Source organism: Numenius arquata, chromosome 26, assembly GCF_964106895.1.
Source record: "Numenius arquata chromosome 26, bNumArq3.hap1.1, whole genome shotgun sequence".
NCBI classification, from domain to species: domain Eukaryota; kingdom Metazoa; phylum Chordata; class Aves; order Charadriiformes; family Scolopacidae; genus Numenius; species Numenius arquata.
In genome coordinates, this window is record NC_133601.1 from 576631 (window position 1) to 597579 (window position 20949).

General features: G+C 49.8%; 1 protein-coding gene across 1 annotated transcript in view; it reads right to left on the reverse strand.

Annotated features, from left to right (window-relative positions):
* The window catches only part of LOC141475703 (disintegrin and metalloproteinase domain-containing protein 9-like), a 28061-nt gene extending 7128 nt beyond the window's left edge, over window positions 1-20933 (reverse strand). Inside the window, exons 1-17 of the mRNA XM_074164180.1 lie at window positions 20837-20933; window positions 12312-12409; window positions 11150-11214; window positions 10004-10082; window positions 8157-8233; window positions 7242-7431; window positions 6410-6475; window positions 5911-5982; window positions 5039-5208; window positions 3819-3900; window positions 2939-3072; window positions 2550-2721; window positions 2353-2445; window positions 1949-2144; window positions 1333-1438; window positions 943-1126; window positions 266-346 (exon numbers count right to left, since the gene is read on the reverse strand). Of these exons, the coding sequence (XP_074020281.1) occupies window positions 266-346; window positions 943-1126; window positions 1333-1438; window positions 1949-2144; window positions 2353-2445; window positions 2550-2721; window positions 2939-3072; window positions 3819-3900; window positions 5039-5208; window positions 5911-5982; window positions 6410-6475; window positions 7242-7431; window positions 8157-8233; window positions 10004-10082; window positions 11150-11214; window positions 12312-12409; window positions 20837-20933 (1962 nt within the window). The remainder of the gene's footprint in view (window positions 1-265; window positions 347-942; window positions 1127-1332; window positions 1439-1948; window positions 2145-2352; window positions 2446-2549; window positions 2722-2938; window positions 3073-3818; window positions 3901-5038; window positions 5209-5910; window positions 5983-6409; window positions 6476-7241; window positions 7432-8156; window positions 8234-10003; window positions 10083-11149; window positions 11215-12311; window positions 12410-20836) is intronic.
* Between the last annotated feature and the right edge of the window lie 16 nt (window positions 20934-20949).

The following is a 20949-nucleotide window of genomic DNA, read 5'->3' on the forward strand; positions in this document are numbered from 1 at the left end:
TATTTACAGCCTTAAACAGAGAAGGGCAAAAGACTTCCTAGGTGCAAAAAAGACTAGTACATAGACTCTGCTGATCAAGCACAATTGCAGTGTGCCTGGCTCAAACTGGGACTTCCGATTAAAGAAAGTCCACTCATATATTTGCAGTTATTGGCTTTAAACACCTCCTGTTCCCGTAAGGAAGATGGCAGTGGAGCCCCCATAAAACACTGCCGGTGAGATGAACCCCCCCCAGTGCTGCTATCGGGGCCATGGCCACACTCACCCCGTGCCCGTGGCACTGCCGCTCCACGTCGCAGTCGTAGTTGAGCACGGAGGCGCTCACACACTGGAAGTGCCGGCAGATCTGGGGATGGAGATGAACACAAATGGAGCGGGATGGAATTTCTCTCACCCACCCATTCATCCCCTCCCACAGCGCCGGGCTCCACAGCCCCTCCCTGCTCCAACACAAACTCCGACAGGACAAACCCGGCTCGAGAGGAACACGCTCTGCTACAGAAGGGCTCCGTGTGGGGCCTGAGCCGTCCCTGGAAGCCTTTTGTCGGAGGCTGGACGTACAGAACAGCAATGAAACTGCACAGCACGGGTACGTGGAACGCACCTCCCTCTGCTGGGGCTGAGCTTCCAGGCTTTTTAGTTTAGTTGGATTTCAATTGAAAGTTGTCTTAAAGGCATTTGTGTGAGCTCTTCCTGCTCACTGACAGAGCTACAATTCTGGCTCCTGACTGACTTAATTGCTTTTGCTTCACCTATAAATGAAAGGCTCGTTACACTTTTCTGCACACACTGCAGTACATGGAGCGTGGGGAACCAAGGGGCTCAGTCTGCATTAACTACAGGCATCAAAAAAAATTAACGGCCATAAATATTCATGAAACAACACAGCATGAACTCCCCCAAATTATTACTTTAAGAAATCACTTTTTAATTGTCGATTACCTTTCCATTATCACACTTGGTGCCTTCATTCACCATCCCTGGGTCCGGAACGTCAGAGCCCAGCTGGAAATCTACACCCCAGCACGTGGTGTTTCTGATGGGAGTCTGGATAATAGCGGGCTTAATTCCAAACACAGGCATTGTTTTCACATTTTCACACTGCAGCTTCCCACACATGGCATTCCTGTAACATGAACATATGGATACTGGAGTGACACCTCAACTCATTCTGAGAAAAAGACTATCGCGCATGTCAATAAGGTTAGACTATGGGATAACGTGGCTCTCCCAGTGGGCCTCCTAAAACACCCCAAAACAATACTACAGCACCCGAACAAGGATTCTCAATGACATATTTAGGAACTTTTCAATGCACGGGGCTCAACTCACCAGCTGGAACATTTCTTGTAGTCATGGCCATGGAAACCACAGTTGCCAAATCTGTCACCCTTGGAATTCACTTCAGCAAAACAAATGTTGGGCGCTGCTTTGGCCTCTGCGAACAACAGCCCAGCCCCAGAGAGAGGAACCATGTTAAACAGGGCCAGAAACATCTCACATTATCTCATCTCCTTTACCCAGCCCTGTCATCCTGCAAACCTGGGGTTCTCCACGCACCACAGGGAGCTTAAGAACTAGATCAAGACCATAAAGAGGTGGAAATGTCACAACTACAAGGTTCCAAGTTTAAAAAGAGAGAAAAATAGTCACTTAACATTGAGTCAATTACACCATTAGATATTTCTTCATGGCGTCTTTACAGCCCGATACACCAGAAGCCCAACTGTAGTAGGAACGATCAGTGCAAGAAAATTACTGCTTGAATCACTAGTAGTAACAAAGGAAAACATGTGAAGGCTTAGCCATAAATACTGCTGTTTCGAATCCTTTGCCAAAGCCAGCTGGTCTTTGTTACAGGAAAACAAGTAAATATATTTTAAATACAGTTAGTATGTTCTTTTAGCTACATCTCTTAGAAAAACTGCAGCACTGTGCTCTTCCTTACTCGAGCCAAAGATGTCCTGACACTGCGCGTCATAGTACTGGCAGACACCGTTGTAGCAATAGGCTTCCTCGTTGTGGCAGGGGTGGCCGTTCTGGACAGTGAAGTCGGGCTGGCAGAACTGGGAGGTGCCGTTGCAGTACTCGGGAAGGTCACACTCGTTGTTACTTGCCCGACACTCAGTTCCTCCAGGAAGGAGCTGAAGAGAAAGAGAAGGGGAAAACTGTGTCAGCAAATAGAGACCTTACAGCAGAGACAAACACTGCCCTGACCCACAGTATGTGCCAAAGAAAAGGGCATTGATCTGAAGCCCTGGTGCATGTGCACGACAATTCCCCCTCACGGATGCTACTGGCTATGCCAATGCTCTCCTTTTCTCAGTCACTTCCAAGTAACACATCCCTTACCCGGCAATTTTTGCAGCAGTCGCCATAAGCACATTCGGCACCAGATCGGAGTCTGCAAGTACCCGGCTCACAGCAAGGATCGCTCTCGCACTCCTGAAAACAGATATGCTGTGAACATCCAGAAATCCCACCCTCCGCCACGCACCGACCCCACCACACACAGTGCCCTCCCCAGCAGCACTGGAAACCACACTGACCTTTGGTGAGCCACAGTCACACTCCTCCCCAGCATCCACCAGCCTGTTCCCGCAGTACGGGACGCTGTAGGTTTCATCGGGCTTGGGAACGTTGAGCAAGCAGCTCCCGCCTTTGTTAAGGGTGAGCTTCTCGAAGTCCTCTGCGCTGCAGCTGCTGAAATTCCTTGATCCCCTGCAATAGAGAACAGAAGCGCATCTTTACACTAAGCCAACCCAGAAACTTCCCCTCCGTTTGCAGAACAAGGGTAATGTTTGCTTTCCCCACGAGCTGCAAGCGTGACACAACTCTTTGCAAGAGCGCTTTGAAGAAGAAAGCAACCTGTGAAAACTAAGTGCTTGGGTGGGGAGTTTGACCCTGGAAAATGCTCTCCCTTTTCTCCGTTACTTACGATGCTCCAGAGCTCATAATGCAGCTGCTGGCTCCGCAGTGACAGACACGCTCGTCATCGTGGTTCATCCCCAGGTTGTGTCCCAGTTCATGAGCCATAATCGATGCAAACATCTGTATGCTGATTCTTCCAAACTGCACAAGAACAAAACACAAGAAAATTAACAGACAGCTTACGCTGAGAAAGTCAGTGTTTAGTTATGTGCCAGAAAAACACTTCTGTCGCTCTGTCTCCACATTGACAGGACTCTCAAACCAACTGTGCCCATCTCCCAACCAAGGGCATGTCATTTGCTTGGTGATAAGAGCCCTTAGGTGTTTGGGACACGACCTACCAACCTCTGCTCCCCAGTGCAGCTGTAACATCAACAAAAAACTAGAGCTCTCCACACCAGCCCGAATCTCCTTAAATACGCAAGCTCCAATTCCAGCACTTCTGTCACTGGTCCCAGAAAACCAGTGCTGGGATTGCCAGTTATCCCAGATCAGTGACTCGGTTCGTTAACGCTCTGATTTCACACAGAGGGCAGTCAGCGGCACTGCTCCGGGAGGGCATGGCTGTGGGTCAGGCAGACACCAGAGAGAGATCTGAGCAGACCCACAGCCCCACACACTGCTAGGGCTGGGGGTGCTTAAAATGTAAGCAGAGAAATCCCGTCCCTTTGCCAATGGTGCTGCACATCAAGGAGAGGGGAGCAGAGACTGCAGGAAAGTTGCGATCCAGATATCACAGAAGTGCCAGAAATGGTTGGGGACCACATAAAAGCCCCCGCTAAGCCACTTCAGCCTTGGAATTAAAGACTGTGCACCTTCCAGGGAGAATCCTAGAGTGCAGGACTCCCACCTTGATCCCGTTCATGGTATCACTGAAGGTGTCTCACCACATTGATGCCTCCCGCGTGGGTCTTGGAGCACACTGTTCCGACATAGGCCATTCCGGCTGTGCCACCAAAGCTCTTCTTCCTGCAGTCCCAGGAGAGAAAGGAGAGGGGATCACCCCGATGTATGGACCCATTGCCAATAGCCCCCCCCCCATCGCTTCTGCCTGGGGGGCACAAAATACCGCTTTTCCAGCTTGCCAGTGCTGGCAAAGGAGCACCAAGGGAATGGACCAGTTCAGCTTTATCTTTCTGTTCATGGCTCTTTCATTCTTTTAAATTCAAGTGTTTGCAGAGAAAGTCGGCCTCTTCTGCATCTTCCCTCTAAATATAAAAAGCTAAATGGTCCACCCTTAAAATAAACTGTTTTAACTGGCTGCTACCTGCCTTTCTCCTATTGCCAGACTCCCTACCTTTCTTTCCTTGTCCATTTCCTTCTCACTACTCTCTGACTGTGTTTCTACACAGTTCTTAAAGCTTGAGTGCAACAGCACAAGGCACCACATTTTACTTCATACAAAAGAATTTTGAAAATTAGTATTTTTTCAGCCATTTCACCCTCATCACCCGAAGGGATGATGACGAGCTCCTGGCTCCTGCATTGCTCTCCCTCTGCCCTTTCCCTTCCCGTGCCCTGGGCAGCGATCCCTTGGGCCCGCGCTATCTGCGGAGCAGGAAGTGACCGGGGACAGGCGTCCTGGCAGCAGGGCCAGGACGGCAGCTCAGGAAGCGCTAGGTTAAGGCTGTGAGGACAGAGAGATTAATGTCACGTGCCACAGCTGAGACCACGGAGCCAGCTTCTGGATACCAACTGCAGAAGCAAACTTCTCCATTACAATGCAACACTCTGCACCAGGTTTCTGCTCATTTTCAAGGGGAAAAAGCCCCAGATGACAAGTCTAACCAGTGTACAGCCTGGCCAACAATTATCTGAACGGAAGCTTTATACAATACAGCATATAACACTGCAGGATATGCGGGACAAGAAAAAAACCCTGTTATTCAGCAATACAGCTGTCAGAGAGGACAATGAATTCAAGCACCACAGAAACCTTAAAAATGCTTAAGTCGACTTGGTGTGTTTTCCCAAGCACCTAAACCACAGCAAACTGCAGGGCATTCTCCGCTGAAACACAGTGGCTGCTTTGGATCCCCCAGCATGGCAGAGCAGCCGGGAATAGAATAAGCTTCTTAAGAGTCAAAGGGAAGGAGCTACAACTCACAGAACAAACTGGGCGCTGTCGTGTCTCCGGCGCAGAACAAGATTCTTCTCTCGCCACTGCACAAAATTTGCCAGCACGTCACCAGCACCTCCGTCTGTGCTAATTATGTTTTCATACTTCCAGATCTCTAGACCAACCAGCACAATGCGGATGTTCAACATGATGTACATCTGGGGAAGGAAAAAAAAAAAAAAGGAGAAATATTTCTGAAGAGGCTCAGATAAGAACAAGCGGTCTGGTGTTATGTATCCTATTGCAAGAATCTACTTTTTCTGCTTGGGTTTGTTCTTTTTTTAAGTTAGTACACAATTCCAATCACCAGAATACGTTTTCCCTGTGATTTAGATTCTCATTAGCTAAAGGGTCAATGCTTAACTGCCACACTGGCCATACTATAAGAAAATTCAAAAAAAGAAACAAAAAGGAGCCTCAGTCCTGACAAACAGCGTCATCTGAAACAGTCAAGCTGAAAGACATGCTTTTTCTCTCACCTTTACACATATGCAAGAATCACAATAATTGCAACAATCCGTCCTGTCACTGGATGTAACGCAGGTGGGAAGAGTTCCCTAAATTAATTCTCAAGTATGATGACTGCAGATTAATTAGAGGTGGAAAAGCTTTCATGGTGATGTGTTCACCAAAGCCCCCGTCAATGAACACGGCCATCGCGGTTCAGCTCCTCGGGCGCTCCCTCAGCACAGCGTCACCAACACGATGGCCGAGGGAACAGGTTTAGCTCCTGCCCTGATAAAAACCCTGAGTTCATTCCCATCGGAGTGGTAACAGACTAGACTCCGAAGTGGAAGCTCCCCCAAGCAAACCAAGGTGATGCTCTGCACACACCGTTCCCCCCGGCAGCTCGGACTTACGCTGTCCAGGACGTTGGCCAACTGCACCATGTGCTCTCGCACTTCTGTTTCGCTCTTCCCAAAATCCTCAAACTGCGAGACAAAGACACTCCGTCACAACGAGACAAAGACAGGAGGTAGAAAAAGGAGCAAAACATTTTAAGACATTTTTGCCTGGCTCCAAATCTCCTGACAAGAAGGCGTTAATCAGAGAGCAGCATCTTCCTTGCTATTGCCCAGCCCCTCGACGTGCAAGAGCAAAGAGCACAGGCAGTTTGTGCCACGTGTTCTCCTTCCATTATTAGATCCCTTGCTGACAGAAACCCTCCGTGTCTGACAGTTTAGTGTTTTCCTGAGAGCGTTGCACAGAACATGTTTATTCACTTTTAGGTTAGAATATTTGCGTAGCCTTGGCTACAGCGTCAGTGTCTTTAACAATCTTTGTGGGAGTAACCAAGACTAAGGGCTTTCCAAGCCGTCTCCCGGGGAGAAGGAAGGGAAAGCGACGCACAACCCCTACCTTCTCCTTATCCACAACTATGAACAGCTCCACGTATCTTGTTTGGTGCAGGACCGCTCTCTTTCTCTGCGGAAAAAAGTTTTAGACAACTTCAAATTTATTAATTCAAGTGTAAACAAAAAAAAACTCCTGACATTGTCCTATTTCAGTTGATACAACTCGTGGTTTGAGACACACCCAAAGCACACTGTGAAAACCAGCCAAATCCAAGGAGTGTGATCCAACACAACGACAATTTCTCTGTTAGCGTTTCACACTAAAATTTAAAGTAAGATTTTCTGTGTTTCGAAAGCAAGGGACCTTTTCACTTTTCACAGGGGTTTCTTTGCAAAGGCAGTGCACGCTTTTACAAAGGAGCAGAAAGATCCTAAGGAGCAAACACCAACAACCTTGAAGCAAAACACAATGTTGTTCATTCTCCTGCTTTTACTGCAATCTTGTTCCTGTACAGCCAGTCCTTAAACGATATCGGGGACCTTCACCCCAAACTGCTACTCTGATGGTGGGAGAACGGAATAAACACCGCTCCTGGCTGCTGATGCAATACTTTGTTAATGAGTGTCTCCAAGGAGGGCAGCGCTCCTGCCCCTAAAAGCCCCAAACCAGCTCTGCCACGAATAATCTCAGCACCCCTCAGCTCACCGCTGGGTGCGGAGGCAGCAGAAAATTCCAACTGCTTTGCTGGAGCAGCTGAGTTTTTCTGCAGAGCGGAAAGCCCTCTGAATCAGAAGCCTTTAGGTATGTGTTAAACCCCAGGAAATCTGATAAGCTGCTTCCATGCCCTCAGCTGAAAACTCACAAACCATGTTCCAGGGGCCCATGGAGTGCTTACCCGCAGCAGCTGGGTCATACTGGGGTGGTGATCTCCCTCCGTGTGTCCCCCGTCATGCTCGTTGGTGGTCACCCCACACGTTGTGGGCTCCCTCTTCACGTTATCCAAGCGATATAAAAGGTGTTTAGAGCCAGGAGAGGGATCCATGGGCTCAATTCCATAGGTGATGTTCCCTATCGTCACCAAACCCCTAGAGCATGGCAGTGTGTGAGAAATTCTTGCATTAAGCACAGAGGAGAGTTACCCAGACTTTTACAGCAAAACAAAGGAACAATTATTCTTTGATAACTACAGGCATGTCTATCTCCCTGTCCCTGCAAACCAGCGTGATTCATTTCAAGCCTGAAAGCAGCCTCTCCCTGGGCAGGGTCTTCACAAATAGAGAAAATTAAACGTTTCTGTGAGAGTCTGCAATGCCCAAGGAATTCAGTCACAGGCCTTATGCAGAAACACTTCAGTTCAATTACTATCGCCCCTCTGGTGCCTGACATGGCACTGAAAAAAATCAAAGACTCAAAAGATACAGAAATCAGCCCAAAGCACAAAAAATTTCCAATCAAATTTGAAGTGCCAAGCTTCAGGGCCAAGTTGTAAAATTTGCAGACTAGTTTTCGACTGTCCACTTTTGCACTATGTGCTTTTCACTGACCATCTACCCAAATTAGAAAATAAGACAAAATTTGTATCAAAGAACAACTTACTGTACTCTGATAATAAACTGCAACTTATTTAATGGTGTTTCAAATATTTATTAACCACAGAAAGACTGCACAAAGGCCCACACTACTGCAGCTGGGCCCAAGGCAGTGAAACCCCGCCTGGCTGAGCAGTGGTTAAAGCAGGGCAAGGATTTTATTTCAGGCTGAGCTGTGAGATGCGGGTGACAGAAGGAAAACACAGGAGGAGCTGTGCTACCTGAGCCCTGAGCAAGTGCTGAGAGCAACCACGGAGTCCAAGGTCCCCTCCACGTGTCCCTGGTAGTGGCAGTGATCCTGTGCGGGAAAAGAAGGGCGCATTACACAGATATTCCACACGTGTGATGTCCCATCACGTCAGGGCTGTGCCAGCCGCGGACCAGCAGCAGTTACATGCCGAGAACATCATACGCTCTAAGTTAAAATTTGCCATGTCTTTTATCTGCAGTCTATAGCTTCAAATACACACCCAGCCGTTAGCGTAACAGCGTTTCCCTTACATCTAACAACTCCCCCCCCCCGCCTTCATATCACGAGGATTCATACACATGGAGCTGATGGAGATGCCAGGGGCACAGCCCCCCAGCTGGATCCCCACCTCCCGATCCCGATCCACCCATTGCCGGTGCAGAGCTGGTGCTGCCAACACACCACAAACACCCACGAGCAGGGCTCCGGTGTTATCGAGCAACTGGATTTATTCACTTGTCCAAGAGCCATCCCGCTCTTAACTCCTGCCCTCCACCCTGCCTCAAGTATTTAGAGGCCAGCCCCTCCCTGCCGATTTGGGCCAAAACACCATCCAGGCTTCTAGAAAAGAGTCCTGCAGGAGGTTTGACTGCTGCAGAACCTCTCTGCAGCACAGGGAAGGCATTCCCTGCTGTCCCCACCACCGGGCTGCCCAGCTCTCTGCTTGCACAGCACATCCCCATCAGCCCGACCAGACAGAACACTGCCATTTTGTCCTCGATATCCACGTTTTGGAAACCAGACAAGGTGGCGGTATGGGGAAAAAAAATCACTCCATTTTCTCTGGCAAGTGCATTTTTGAATGGTACGATAGGGGTCAGGTAGATGGTGTTGGCTGGTGTCTCAGCAAGGATGGCAGAAAGCACTGAAGGCATGTGCTAATCCTGCAGGGCCACCGTGGCTTTCGCCACCTGGTGCAGAAAAAGCATTTTTCCTCTTAGTCAATCACTTTTAACTGGGAAGTAAATGCACACTTGACTCAGGTGCTCTCCTTTCAAAAACAAGATCCTATGAATCATGTATGACTAACACTTCCCTTTCAAGGGAACAACGCTGATACATCAGAAGAGCGAGCCATTAGAAATACGCTCATGCTTTTTGTACCACACGAGCGGCTTTTTACTCTTACTCTACAGAAGCAATTAAATTTTCAAAGGCAAACTACCAGGCAGGCTTGCTTGTACAGAAAAAGAGGGCTGCAACTGCTTTTTCAGTGGAATAACTCCGATGCTACACACATAACATCTTTCTCAAAGCTCCTCCAGACTTGATCTCATCCACCCCTTCTAGGAGTTCCCAGATTTCTGGACTAAGGGATACCCTGTCAACCCTCCAAAATTCTCAGAGTCACTGACAGCCAGCCTCGCACAACTGAAAAGATGGGTCAGCAGCTGACGGTTCATTTTCACTTGTGGAACAATCTGGAAGACCATTGTGGGTAAAAGTAACAGCTCTATATTCCATCACCCCAGTTCTGCTCCGTGTCCTGGTCCCCGAGAGAAGCCAGACCCGTGTCCAGCGGCAACACCGCAGCGATGCCATGGCACCCCTCTCAGATAACGAGATACCGGGCAGCGGAGAAGAGCATTTCCTTTTGATAGAGAGTAGCTTTTAATTAGAGATCAATCACCTCCACGTAACCAAATACGGGTCTGTTACAAGCTCAATCAAGGCTTCTCTGCAGGAAGCACAGTGTGAGCCCGGCATTAGAAAGTGGCCCAGGGAAAAATACCACTATCATTTTGTAACACACAACTCCCTCGGCCTGCAGATGCTCAGGGTTCCACCAGAAAGGGTATAAAAAGAAAGAAATCCTACCTGGATATCTGGCACTTCAGATTGCAACTTCCCCTCCTTATCATAGGTATAAACTGTGAAGTCTTTGGGCAGCAGTTCTCTGTAGGGAAAGGGAATACAAGAGGAATTCCATGAAGTGACCATGACACTACAGCAGGGCAGTCAGGTGATCCTGATCAAAACTGGCACAAATACACAAATTGCAATTAAGCAAGGAAAACATTCAAAAGGAAACCTCCCCCCAAACTAACAACAAAATTGTGCATTTCCACAGCCAAACCCAAGATATCAAAATAGCGGAACTGTTAATGAAATCAAATCAATCACCAGACCCTGTATAAGTAGAACAAGCACCAAAACCAATTAAATTGTGCTAAAAGCTTGCTTTTGTGCAGAAAAAAAAAATAATAAAATTACAGCGCTCTGTCTGCTGCACATGCCTTCTGCTCCCCAGCTCTGCAGGAAGAGCACTGGGAAGTCTCCCAGAACTGCTGGCCCCTACGGGCACATCCCTGGATGCAGCGTGGCTGAATTCCATGTCTGTGAGCGCCAGGGGCTCAGCAAGCGGCAGCCAGAGATCCCCAGGGCTCGTGCGTTCAAATAGTTCTGTCTCTTTTGTCTGCTATGAGGGCACTTTTAAGAAGCAAAAGCCCAATAAATGGTCACTTGCTGCTATTGCAAGTAGCACTTTAAAAATTAAACTCCGTATTTGAAACAAAACATCTGTATTGTCTGTAAGTTATGAACATGAAGGCCTTGGATATAAAGTCAGCTTCCTCATTTATCAGTATTCTCCTGCTACTGAGACAGGAAAAAAAAAACCTGAAATAATAAACAAAACCCAGAAGAAAGTGAAAATATTTACTTGAAATATAGTTCAGTTTGTTTATTTTCAGATGTGAAGGGAGAGAGTCATGTCAAGGGTTGCCCAGGTCCCCGCTGAGCCAAGCGCTGCCTCCCTCTCCGAGGGGGCGGCCAGGGGGTACGGAGTTCAGAGAGTCCTGGCTCTGACTCAACCCGCTCTCCCCGTCTCGCTCTGCGGGTTCTGAGCACCGGCACGTACTGCGCTTCTCGTAAAGAACCTCGGGAATGGGAACTCGCATGCAACCTGCCAGCTCGTTAGTCAGACACAACAGATGGAATTTAATAAAGAAATTCATCACTCACTTGTTCTTTTCTAGATGAATCGTGTATTCTTTTCCCTCTATCTCAATAGCATACGACACCTTGTCCTGAATGGAAAAAAGTTGCATTTTACTCATGCTCATGAATAAAACATTCTTTGACATCAAGAGAAGTTCAGCAGAAAGCAGTCTCTGAGAGCTCCATCACCATCCGACTGCAGCATTCAAACCACTCCTGTCACCTCCATACTGGGGACAAGTCTGTGCCCTTTCCCTGCTCGGAGCTGAGCCCCTGCCGAGCCTTCGATCCTGCCGGCTGCCCCGGAGCGGGAATAACTACGTGTGGGTGAGCCCGAGACCTATTTTATAGCTGTCCCTACCTCCGGAACCTGGCATCCCTTCCCATGTAACTGGGGAAAAGTCACATGAAGGAAGCTGTTTCAAAATAACTTTGTGGTTTTCTTAGTATTTATTTGTAAGACTTCCATAGAAAAACTCTTAGTTACAGCTGGAAAAGGACACTACAGTTTTATTACTGAGGATCCACGGCGAGCCAGTGCCTCCGCAGCCTTGTGTTAGTCCAGTGCTGCACACAGCAACCGGTCCTTAAATATTTAGGGGATAAACTCAGTCCCCTGACTCCTACATTAAATATCACAGCAGGAGAACTAGCCAACGACTGCAATAAACTGCAAGGCGTTGTTGTTAACATTAAATTCTGCCAATGATTATAAGATTTGTGACTACACACAGTTGGTCTAATCCAAATACCATGAAGTGTGGAGTCCTTAGTTACGGGGCTGCAGCAGAATAGCACAGGCTGGAAACACCGCTGGAGGTCGGCTGATCCAGCCCTGCCCAAAGCAGGGCCAGCCCAGGCTGCTCCAGGCAGATTTCGAGGATCTCCCTGGAGAATGATTCCACCCCCTCCCCGAAACTCACTCCAGCGCTTCACAACTCTCATTACACAACTTTTACACCCAGATCAAACATCCATCACCGCAACTTGTAACCTCTGGAGCAGGGAGGCAGCTACTGCACCTCGGGTAAAGGCAGTGTGGGGGTAACGCCGTGTGTGAGGGGGGACACTGGGTTGCTGCTTGAGGAGTCCGACAGTGCTTTGTGAGAACCTCAGGTCACTTTTGGGTGACTCCTCATTAGGAAGTAGACACTAAGCTGAAGGGGTTTTTAGGACTGCCCAGTACCTGCACTGAGGAGACATTGGAAGCCTCTCGCCGTTCTCTTCCCAACCTCTGCGGGGTTACAACCTCATAGGATGACAACTGGGAAACCTGCTGGAACCCTGGAAAGCGGAACAGAAACACTGGCTAAAGAAACAAAGCAATCAGAAGGAAGAAAACGCTGTTTCATAAAATGCCCCTTCAGTGGGGAGGGGCAGCCCATGATTCCAGTTCAGGTCTCCAGTTTGACACAGCCCTGGAACTGGGCTGCTGAGTGCGGGTCTGCGGCGCTGCACGAGGCAGATCCCTCTGCCACTGGGCTGGCGTCATTTCTTACCACAGATTTACAAGCTCTGCTTTTAAGGAACAACACACTGCCAAGGCACCACACACGTTCAGAGAGCTGAAAGAGCTCTCTAGAAAGAGCCAGAGCCTGATGCAGACAGGAGAGCACAGAGCAAACCTCGGAGCAAACCTCGCCCCGATTGTCTGTACAAGGCCAGAGAAAGCAACAGACAAACTGCAGAGAAGACACCAAATTTACCAGAAGGTTTCAAATGGAAAGCTTCACGTTCCAATTACTGTCTCACAAGTATCTGCCTCATACAGCACCACCTTCCATCAGCAGCAATCACAGCACCTAACAAAGCAGGTCAGCACAGAGAGACCTTCTTCAAGGACGCACAGAGAGAAGGTGTCAAAATCAGGTGTCTCCTGCTGCCAAACTGCAGAACTGCCCAGCTCCACCACGCAGCCTCTCCAGACCAGCTCTGGTGGCCCCACGCAGCCTCTCCAGACCAGCTCCGGCTCTGGTGGCCCGGCCGCACAAAGCCAGCCCAGCCCAGCCCAGCACATCACGGCCGGAGGCCTGACACGAGGCCAGCACCACTCACTGCGTTCTTAGAGAGCTCTTACGGATCTTATGAAAACAAGTGAGGTGAAACAAAGGCACGTAACAAAGTGGTTCTTTGCAGATCACTTTATAAACAATTTGCATATGCAACATCCGCCAGATCCTCTGATTGAACAACAACCAAACAGAAGTCCACGGTCCAAATTTCCTTTATAAGGCATTGGTTTTTGCAAGCAACTGCTCTATATTGACTGTAAACAATAACAAATTGCAGATGTGGATGACTTTTCCCATCACGGGTCTGTGGCTGGCTCGGGAGCGTTCCCCGGCAGCGGGAGGTGACGTTCACAGGCTGCAGAACGTACAGTGTCAATACCTCCTTGGCCCGAGAGCAGGAGGAAAGGGCTGTTTCCTTCCCTGCGATGAGCCACCAAAAGCACATACTGCGGCAAAAAACTTCTTGATCGCTGTCATTTCCAGCCACGCATCTCGCTCGTCTCCGGTCCCGAGCTCCCGCACGTCGCTGCTCTGCACTTGTCACTGCCTCCAGAAGGGCCTGGCCAGTGGGGACGTGACACTGTGACGTTTGGACGGAGCTCTGGAGACTCTCGTAGGACACAGGCCACAGAAACATCAGGGCACAGCTGGTCTCGGCGGCGCTCAGAAAGCAGCGTGCCTCCCCAAAAGCAATTGGAAGCAGAAGACAAAGGAGTGAATCATCATCCAAAGCCAGTGAAAATGGGAGGGATTTCTGAGAAAAGTGCAAACTCTGAGCAGCGGCTTCTTAGAGAAACGGCACCAAAAGAGCACAATTTTCAACTCTCCGAGAACTCTGACAGTTTTCCCCCCACCTTCTCCTCTCCTTCCTTCCCTCCCTCCCTCCACTACCCCCGGTTTGGGAGCTGATTTCAGGTACAATGCCTTATTCTTCCCTTCATTGTGGGAAAAATTCATCAGAGGAGGAGGGCTGTTTGTCTTGATTAACAAAGTGCTTCCTATCACAAAAAGCTCAACCATCAGGGTCGGAAGGCACCGCTCGCTGTTGAGTGCAATGGAAAAGTGAAAAGCAGCTTTCACGTTAGAAGTTGGAACTTAATGCAAATAGCCTTCCTTTAACTTTCAGTTCTCTTTTCTCTTCTGGCAAAAACACCCTTTCTCTCCCCATGTTTCAGTACAGATCCAATCGATGATGTACAGAAGAAACTCTGTTTTGTGGGATCCCCCCCAGACAAACAGCCCGGGGGTGGCTGGAAGTGCAGCACACTCCTCACGGCCATCCCTCCGCAGGTCTCTCCCTGGCACTGACCCTGGCTCACAAAGAGCCTGTTCCCGTGCTGGCTGCCCCACGCCGCATTTCACGCCTCACCAGAAACCCTCAAAGGGGGCAGTGGACTCGTTAATCCCAAATCCAATGAAAGGGACGAGTGCAATGAAGCAGGAATGAGAACATGCAAGAGACAACCCTGCCCCAAATCTTCCCCCTACAAAGGCTGCTACTGGGGATGGGCCTTTTTCCTTCTGAGAAACACCAATCTTGAAGGATACGTCCTTAATCCGGTAACATACCAGCCACCTCCAGTCCCACCCAGCACCCAGCACCCCTTCTCAGGATGGACATGTTCAGACCTTATCTCACCCAGGGAAGAAAACCGTACCCAGCCTGACCTAATTAGCAGAAGGCGAAATTCCAGCAAGGACGAGGCAGTTTGCAGGTATCGCAGCAGTCCAGATAAACGCTGGGTCCCAACATGCTGTGGAGGCACTATCAGATACCTTCCTGCACCCACATGGGTACCAAGATGCCATCCACCCTCAGGTCAAGACGGAAACAACCTGTGAGAACTCACACGTACATTTCAGTACAAAGTGAAGGAGGTTTAATTGATAGCAATTAAAGAAAGGCAAAAGTGACACCAAAACCCAAACCCAGATACTCAGCCACTTCCCACATAAGATGTTTGAAGATATTTATATGCAGTTTTCCTAGGATATGCTATTTTTTGTAGCTTTTTCTCCACTCCCTTTGGAGAAACTTCATAGCAATATAACAAGCACGGTTCTCCAGCACAGTAGTTCGCAATAAATTTTTCAGTAACTTACAGGATTTCTTGTTCTCAGGTACTTCCTGCCCCCGGCCGAGGCTGCTGTCTGGGTGTGCTACACGTCACCGCTGAAAATACGCTTCTTATCAGTCATTCCAGGGCGTAACACCGGGCGAGATTGCATTTCCAAGGAGAAAAAAACAACTGCATCCACTATATTTATCTTGTCTCATTAAAGGCTGCCTTTAATTACCAAGCATCAGAGGCAACTAGGAAGATGTGAATCATCATCCCCTCTCCGCCGCAAATCCACAGTAGGAATTTCGTGCACGTTCCACGGCGTGCAGGAGCTTGAAAACCCCCGAATGGTGTCACAACCGCTACGGCTTCCCAGAGCCGGGATGAGCTGTCAGGGCATCCCCTCTCCGCTCATCCAGCGAGAGCGGCTTCTCCTGCCCTCACAGACCTCGCCGTGTCCACGGACCCTGGGCTCAGCCACAAAAATACAGCTCCAGCCACCCACACCTCAAACCTCACCCCAATCACCACCCGTCTTTGCCCGTATCGCCTTCCTAAGCCCACTCAAGTGAGGTCAAAGATAGAGTCCTCAATGGAAACCAAAAAGAGAGAAGAGACAGGAATGTTTAGGCTGTAGCCTATTACACCACAAAACAAACTAATTTCATGAAAACAAGCTCATCAGCATGTGACCAGCTCAGGCTGCAGACAGACACTAACAAGGAACGTGCAGAGACCCTTCCCACACCGAGGAGGGTTGGATTCGCGGGGACGGGGCTCAGAACCATCCCAGCTGCAGCGCCACAGGGACCCGCTGCGCCCCGGGACGGCCAGCGCCGGCTGCGGGGCTCCGTTTCAGCTCTGACCACCTCTTTGGGATCCCCCACAGCATCACAAGTGATACCAAAGAGCATCATTCTGTACAATATGGAAAACACTAAAATTCCTCTGATACCACCCAAATTTGCTCACAGCTTTCTACCAGTGAAACCCAGGGAGAGGACACCCAGTACAACCATTTACTTGTATTCACCTACTTCAACTCAATCCCCAAGCAAGAGTGGAAATAGAGCCAGAAAAAACCCAGCACCAGACAGAAGCAAGGCACTGCTAACACTCTCTGGATTTGTCCTGTGCCTGCAGCCACCCCAGCAACTTTTAGCCATTTTACTATAAGCGTAAAGGTTTGACCAAACCCATACTAAACCTAAAGCATCAGCCAGCAGCAATGAGTTTCAATCTTCTATTGCCTGCGTGCACGTCTGAGTCAAAAGATGCACATTGCTAAAGCATTAAATACACAAACCCATTAAATTAACCATTGCTATAATCAATTACAATTAATAGATGAGGTCAGCTGCACCGGTCACTCTCCCCTCAGGCGGCAGCTGGCTCGTCAGAAGTGCTAACAGCCTCCCACACCATCTCCTCCATCCCCAGGTCCCAGGGTGGGATGGGATCCACACACCTACAACAAGCATCCCTGGTGTCCCACAGATCTCCCTCGCTGGGTTTTGAGCCCTATCTCTAATCCCCAAAGGAACTGGACAGTTTACTCCCCCTCCATCCAGCTGCAAATTTTTAGATTTTCAGAGTGTGCTGTCACACTCCCCTCCCTTCTCCTTCAACTAAGTAATAGCCAATATTCACCACTTCCTCATGGACCCTATTTCTTACACTTCTGACCGTTCACACCAGTCTCTACTGGCCCTACTCTCTGGTGAGGGCACCCACCCTGGAAAAGGGTCCAAACCGGCATGCAGCGAGGCCTCACGAGTACGAGGGTTCACACGCTCTGTGTGTTTCTCTACCTCCAAAGGTCAATCTTCCTTCCACAACAGCAGCGTGGCTGATTCACTTGTCGTTCCACCTACTCCAACACTCATTTCCTCTCCTGCCAACACGCTCCCGCACCCCGTTCTTCACCCTCTCGTCGTCGTGCAGACAGTTATTTCCATCTCAGAGGAACACTTTGCACGCATCCTTCCAAAGCCACATCTTTCCAAGGGATATTTCTCTCCTGTGCCCACACTGGGGATTGCTAGTCCTTTCCTTGAGGAGCCCGAATCCCACGTGACTGGAAGGGTATCAGCCACGCACTCCACATGCATCCTCTGTACCCCATTTTCAAAATCATAAAGCACTTTCCTGTACCTGTTTGAGGAGAAACTTCTGTGAACCAGCGTATAGATGTCCTTCCAGAACGACACGTAACCACCAATCACTTCTTCAGTGTAATTCTTCAATCAATTACGTACCAGGAAAGGCATTTTTAGGTGCAGTTGACCGTTCCGCTAAGATGCCAGCTGTGGTAAGATTTACTCTTTGCATTACTGGAAGCAAAAATCTCTTTCACTTTACTATGTAAATATTATCCAAGTCTACTTAAAAATATTTAGAGATTTATAAAAAGCACCAAGCTAACAAATCTCCTGCTAAAAGTTGGGATGTTTCCTATGAAACCACACTTTGGGTTCCTCCCCTACCTCAAAGGCTAGAGAGGGTTGGTGGTGCTCCATCTCCACAGCACCGGGAACACCTGCCCAGCTGTTCCGTATGGGGGGGATTCCCGGTGACCTTCCTTTCCATCTCCTCCCTCCCTTGCTCTAAACCTTCAGCCCAAGTGGGTCTCCTTGTGTGATGGTGCCTTTTTAGAGGGTAGGAAAAGATGACCAAGTATCATGGCAAGAGATGCAAATTCATCTACTTGATTTATTGCTCACCTGGAATATTTGTTTAACATTAAAGTTGGCAGGAACAGCTAATGTAATTTCTCTTAGTATTTTCCCGGGGGGGTTGGCCGTTAATGAGGATATTGAGCTCTTCTACAGCAATATTTCCTCGACAAGTCTTACCTCGCTCTTGCTGAAATCCTGACCCATGCTGTCAGTGTTTCCTGTCTAGACTCTTACCATTCCTTCTGCCCTTTCTAAAGCCATGCTGATTTGTCTGCAAGACAACAGACACTCCTGTTCCACAACAAGGACTATGGCCCTTCTCTGTCACAACATCCTATGCACCTTGGCCCCTCCTTACAAGGAGAAACAGGGCAAAGCCACACTGTCCTCTGGTGTGAGACGATTTGTCTCACCAGGATGCGCTGTGCAGACTCGCTTCACACAGCTGAGCTCATGGGAACGCTCCTCTTCAGAGACATCGCTATCTTTAAATTTGGCCACCAAAGGAAACCACGCAGCACACATTCAATCACAGAACTCGGCAGAGTTAAGCAAATAAACTTACTTTTTTTTTTTTTTTTTAATTTTAGCTTGAGAAATGAGAATGATCGAGACATGCAAAACCTATAAAGTCATGTTTCAAACTTCCTTTTCCTGAAGAGAAAGCACTACAAGAGGCAATATTAGCTACACTTTCCTCTTTTTATTCTTCATATGGAGGAAATAACCGCAAACCCCCTCTTTACTCTGCTAAAATGATTGTCCCAGATTTGTTGAAATATGGGTGAGGCAGTGCTGTGCTTTTCATGAGCTGAACAAAGGAATTATCTTAACCAAACATTGCATCTCCCCAGAAAATTCAAACCAAAGTGTTCAGACACTTGAAGAATTCCTTTAAAAACTGGTAAAGTGTGGCTAGAGCATCCAGCACGGGTGTGACACCAAGGACTGGGGAACAGACCAAGCAGCAAAACCCACAGTCCCTGTCTCTGGCAGTGCCAGACGGTTTCTTTATGAATTTATACTGAGGCCTCCCAGGGCCACAAGCAGGAGGGGAAAATCTCCACCATACAAATCCCTCCATGGTACACATCACTATACGATAATGTTCATTCAGGAATTTTCAGTTAGTTGTTTCCAGTAACATCCCATTTCTGCCTCATATCCCTGTTCATTGGGGAGTGTCCAAAGCACACACATTCCAACCCAAAAGATGGAAGTGCCTGGATGAGCTGAAAGAGGTGACTCCTTTCTCCCCTCTCCTTCACGCTCAGACTGAGACAAAGGAGGTCCATTATCTTCCATCGCAGATTTGGCATTATTAGCCAGGACAGAGAGCCCAGAAGGCGGACAGAAACACTGCCATCCACCACCGGGAACCCAGGGACCTGCACTTCCTCCCACCCACAGGCAGGAACTACAATATCACTCCTCAAAACTCAGACCAGTCCATTGGAAGCAGAAGCATCCAATAGCCTGGAGATGTGTCATTTCAGACTTCTCCCCGTGGCGCTCTGGCACGGCAGTTCCCAACACGCCACGCTACCTCCACCGCGAGCCAGCAGCCACCGTTCAGAGCACCCAGCTCACAGCCCGGCACAACACACCGAGGGAGAGGCAGGAGATTCGCAGCACAAAACCCCTCAGGGAGAGACACCCACCACAAGAGCACTGCTCCTCAGCATGGAGCATCAACATTAGCTTTAGAGAAGATTCCTCAATTAGGAAGCCCTGACTATAAAACTATGCATTAATGCAAAGATGCAGAAGTTTAACACAGCGCATCTATCCCTTCAGGAGGAGGAAAAGAACGACAGAGGAGACATTTCTGCCTCTCACGTACATATAACATCAGAATCAGCATCATAAAAGCCCATGAACCAAACAGTTTCAATTCATAAACAGCCTATAAAGAGAGCACAGCAACAACTCATTAAAAGCCCGTAACGAGAGCACGGTGCCTGTTCCCTGCCGTGAGAGATAGCACTGTGCTGTGCCCTCAGGACACAGCCCCCAGCCTCTCTGGGGGAGAGCAGCCGCCCAGGGTCCTGCCCCAGCTCCTCGATGGACAAGGCCACCCCAAGAGAGCAGGGACAGACACACACGTCCCCTGAAATGCAGTGGGAATGACGTGGGTGTCCTGTCACCTCTGTGGAGAGATGCAACATCCTCTGGGCAAGGGAAATTATGTGGTTGTAGCCAGGACTCACTCACACAGATTTCTGGGAGACCTGTGACCAGGCTACCCACCCCACTGCAGGTTTTACAGGCTTTTCTGTACACAGGTTCCCACCTGCCTGGTAAAAGCAGCTGAACAGACTGCTCGACCCGGCAGAGGAGAGTCGGGGAACAAGGCGATGGTGGTCCCTGGACACCTGTGAACTGCCGTGGGTGCCCGGGGACGAGCCAGCTCACCGCCGAGCGGGCACCTCGGGCTCAGACAAAGGCCCTGCTGTCCCCGGCCCCTCCGGCCATGCAGGAGTGTTTTGGCAGAGACAGTCCTGGCCCGGGCCCAGCCTCTCCAGCCCCAGCACCCTCCTCCTCCCCCCGGTCCTGCAGACACCTGTGACCCGCTGCCGTGACCATGACCGTGACCTGCCAATGCTGCCCACCCAGGGGACACCCCCTGCCCCGAGGGACATCCCCCTGCCCTCGGCCCCGCGCACCGGGGGGCAGACGGGGGCAGCCCAGCTCCGGCAATGCGGAGGGGGTTCTCCCACCCCACCTGCCAGCCCCGAGAGGGGAAGGGGGCTGCCAGCCCCCCTCAGCCGCCCCAGACCCAGCCTGGCCCCGGGGGCGATGGGGAGGTGGCCCGACGCCCGCGGAGGGGACGGGGAAGGGGCCCAGCCGCGCTGCCCGGGGAGGGAAGGGAGGGAAGGGGGGCCGCAGGCCGCCTGCCAGCCCGGGCCGGGCCCGCAGGGAGGGCGGCAGGCCGCGGCCCCGGCCCGGCGCACTCACCCGCCCGGCCCGGCTGCCCGGGCACGGCCAGCAGCAGCAGGAGGCAGAGGCAGCTCCGCGCCGCCCGGGCCCAGGCCATGGCCATCCGCGTCCGCATCGCCCCTCCCGGCTGG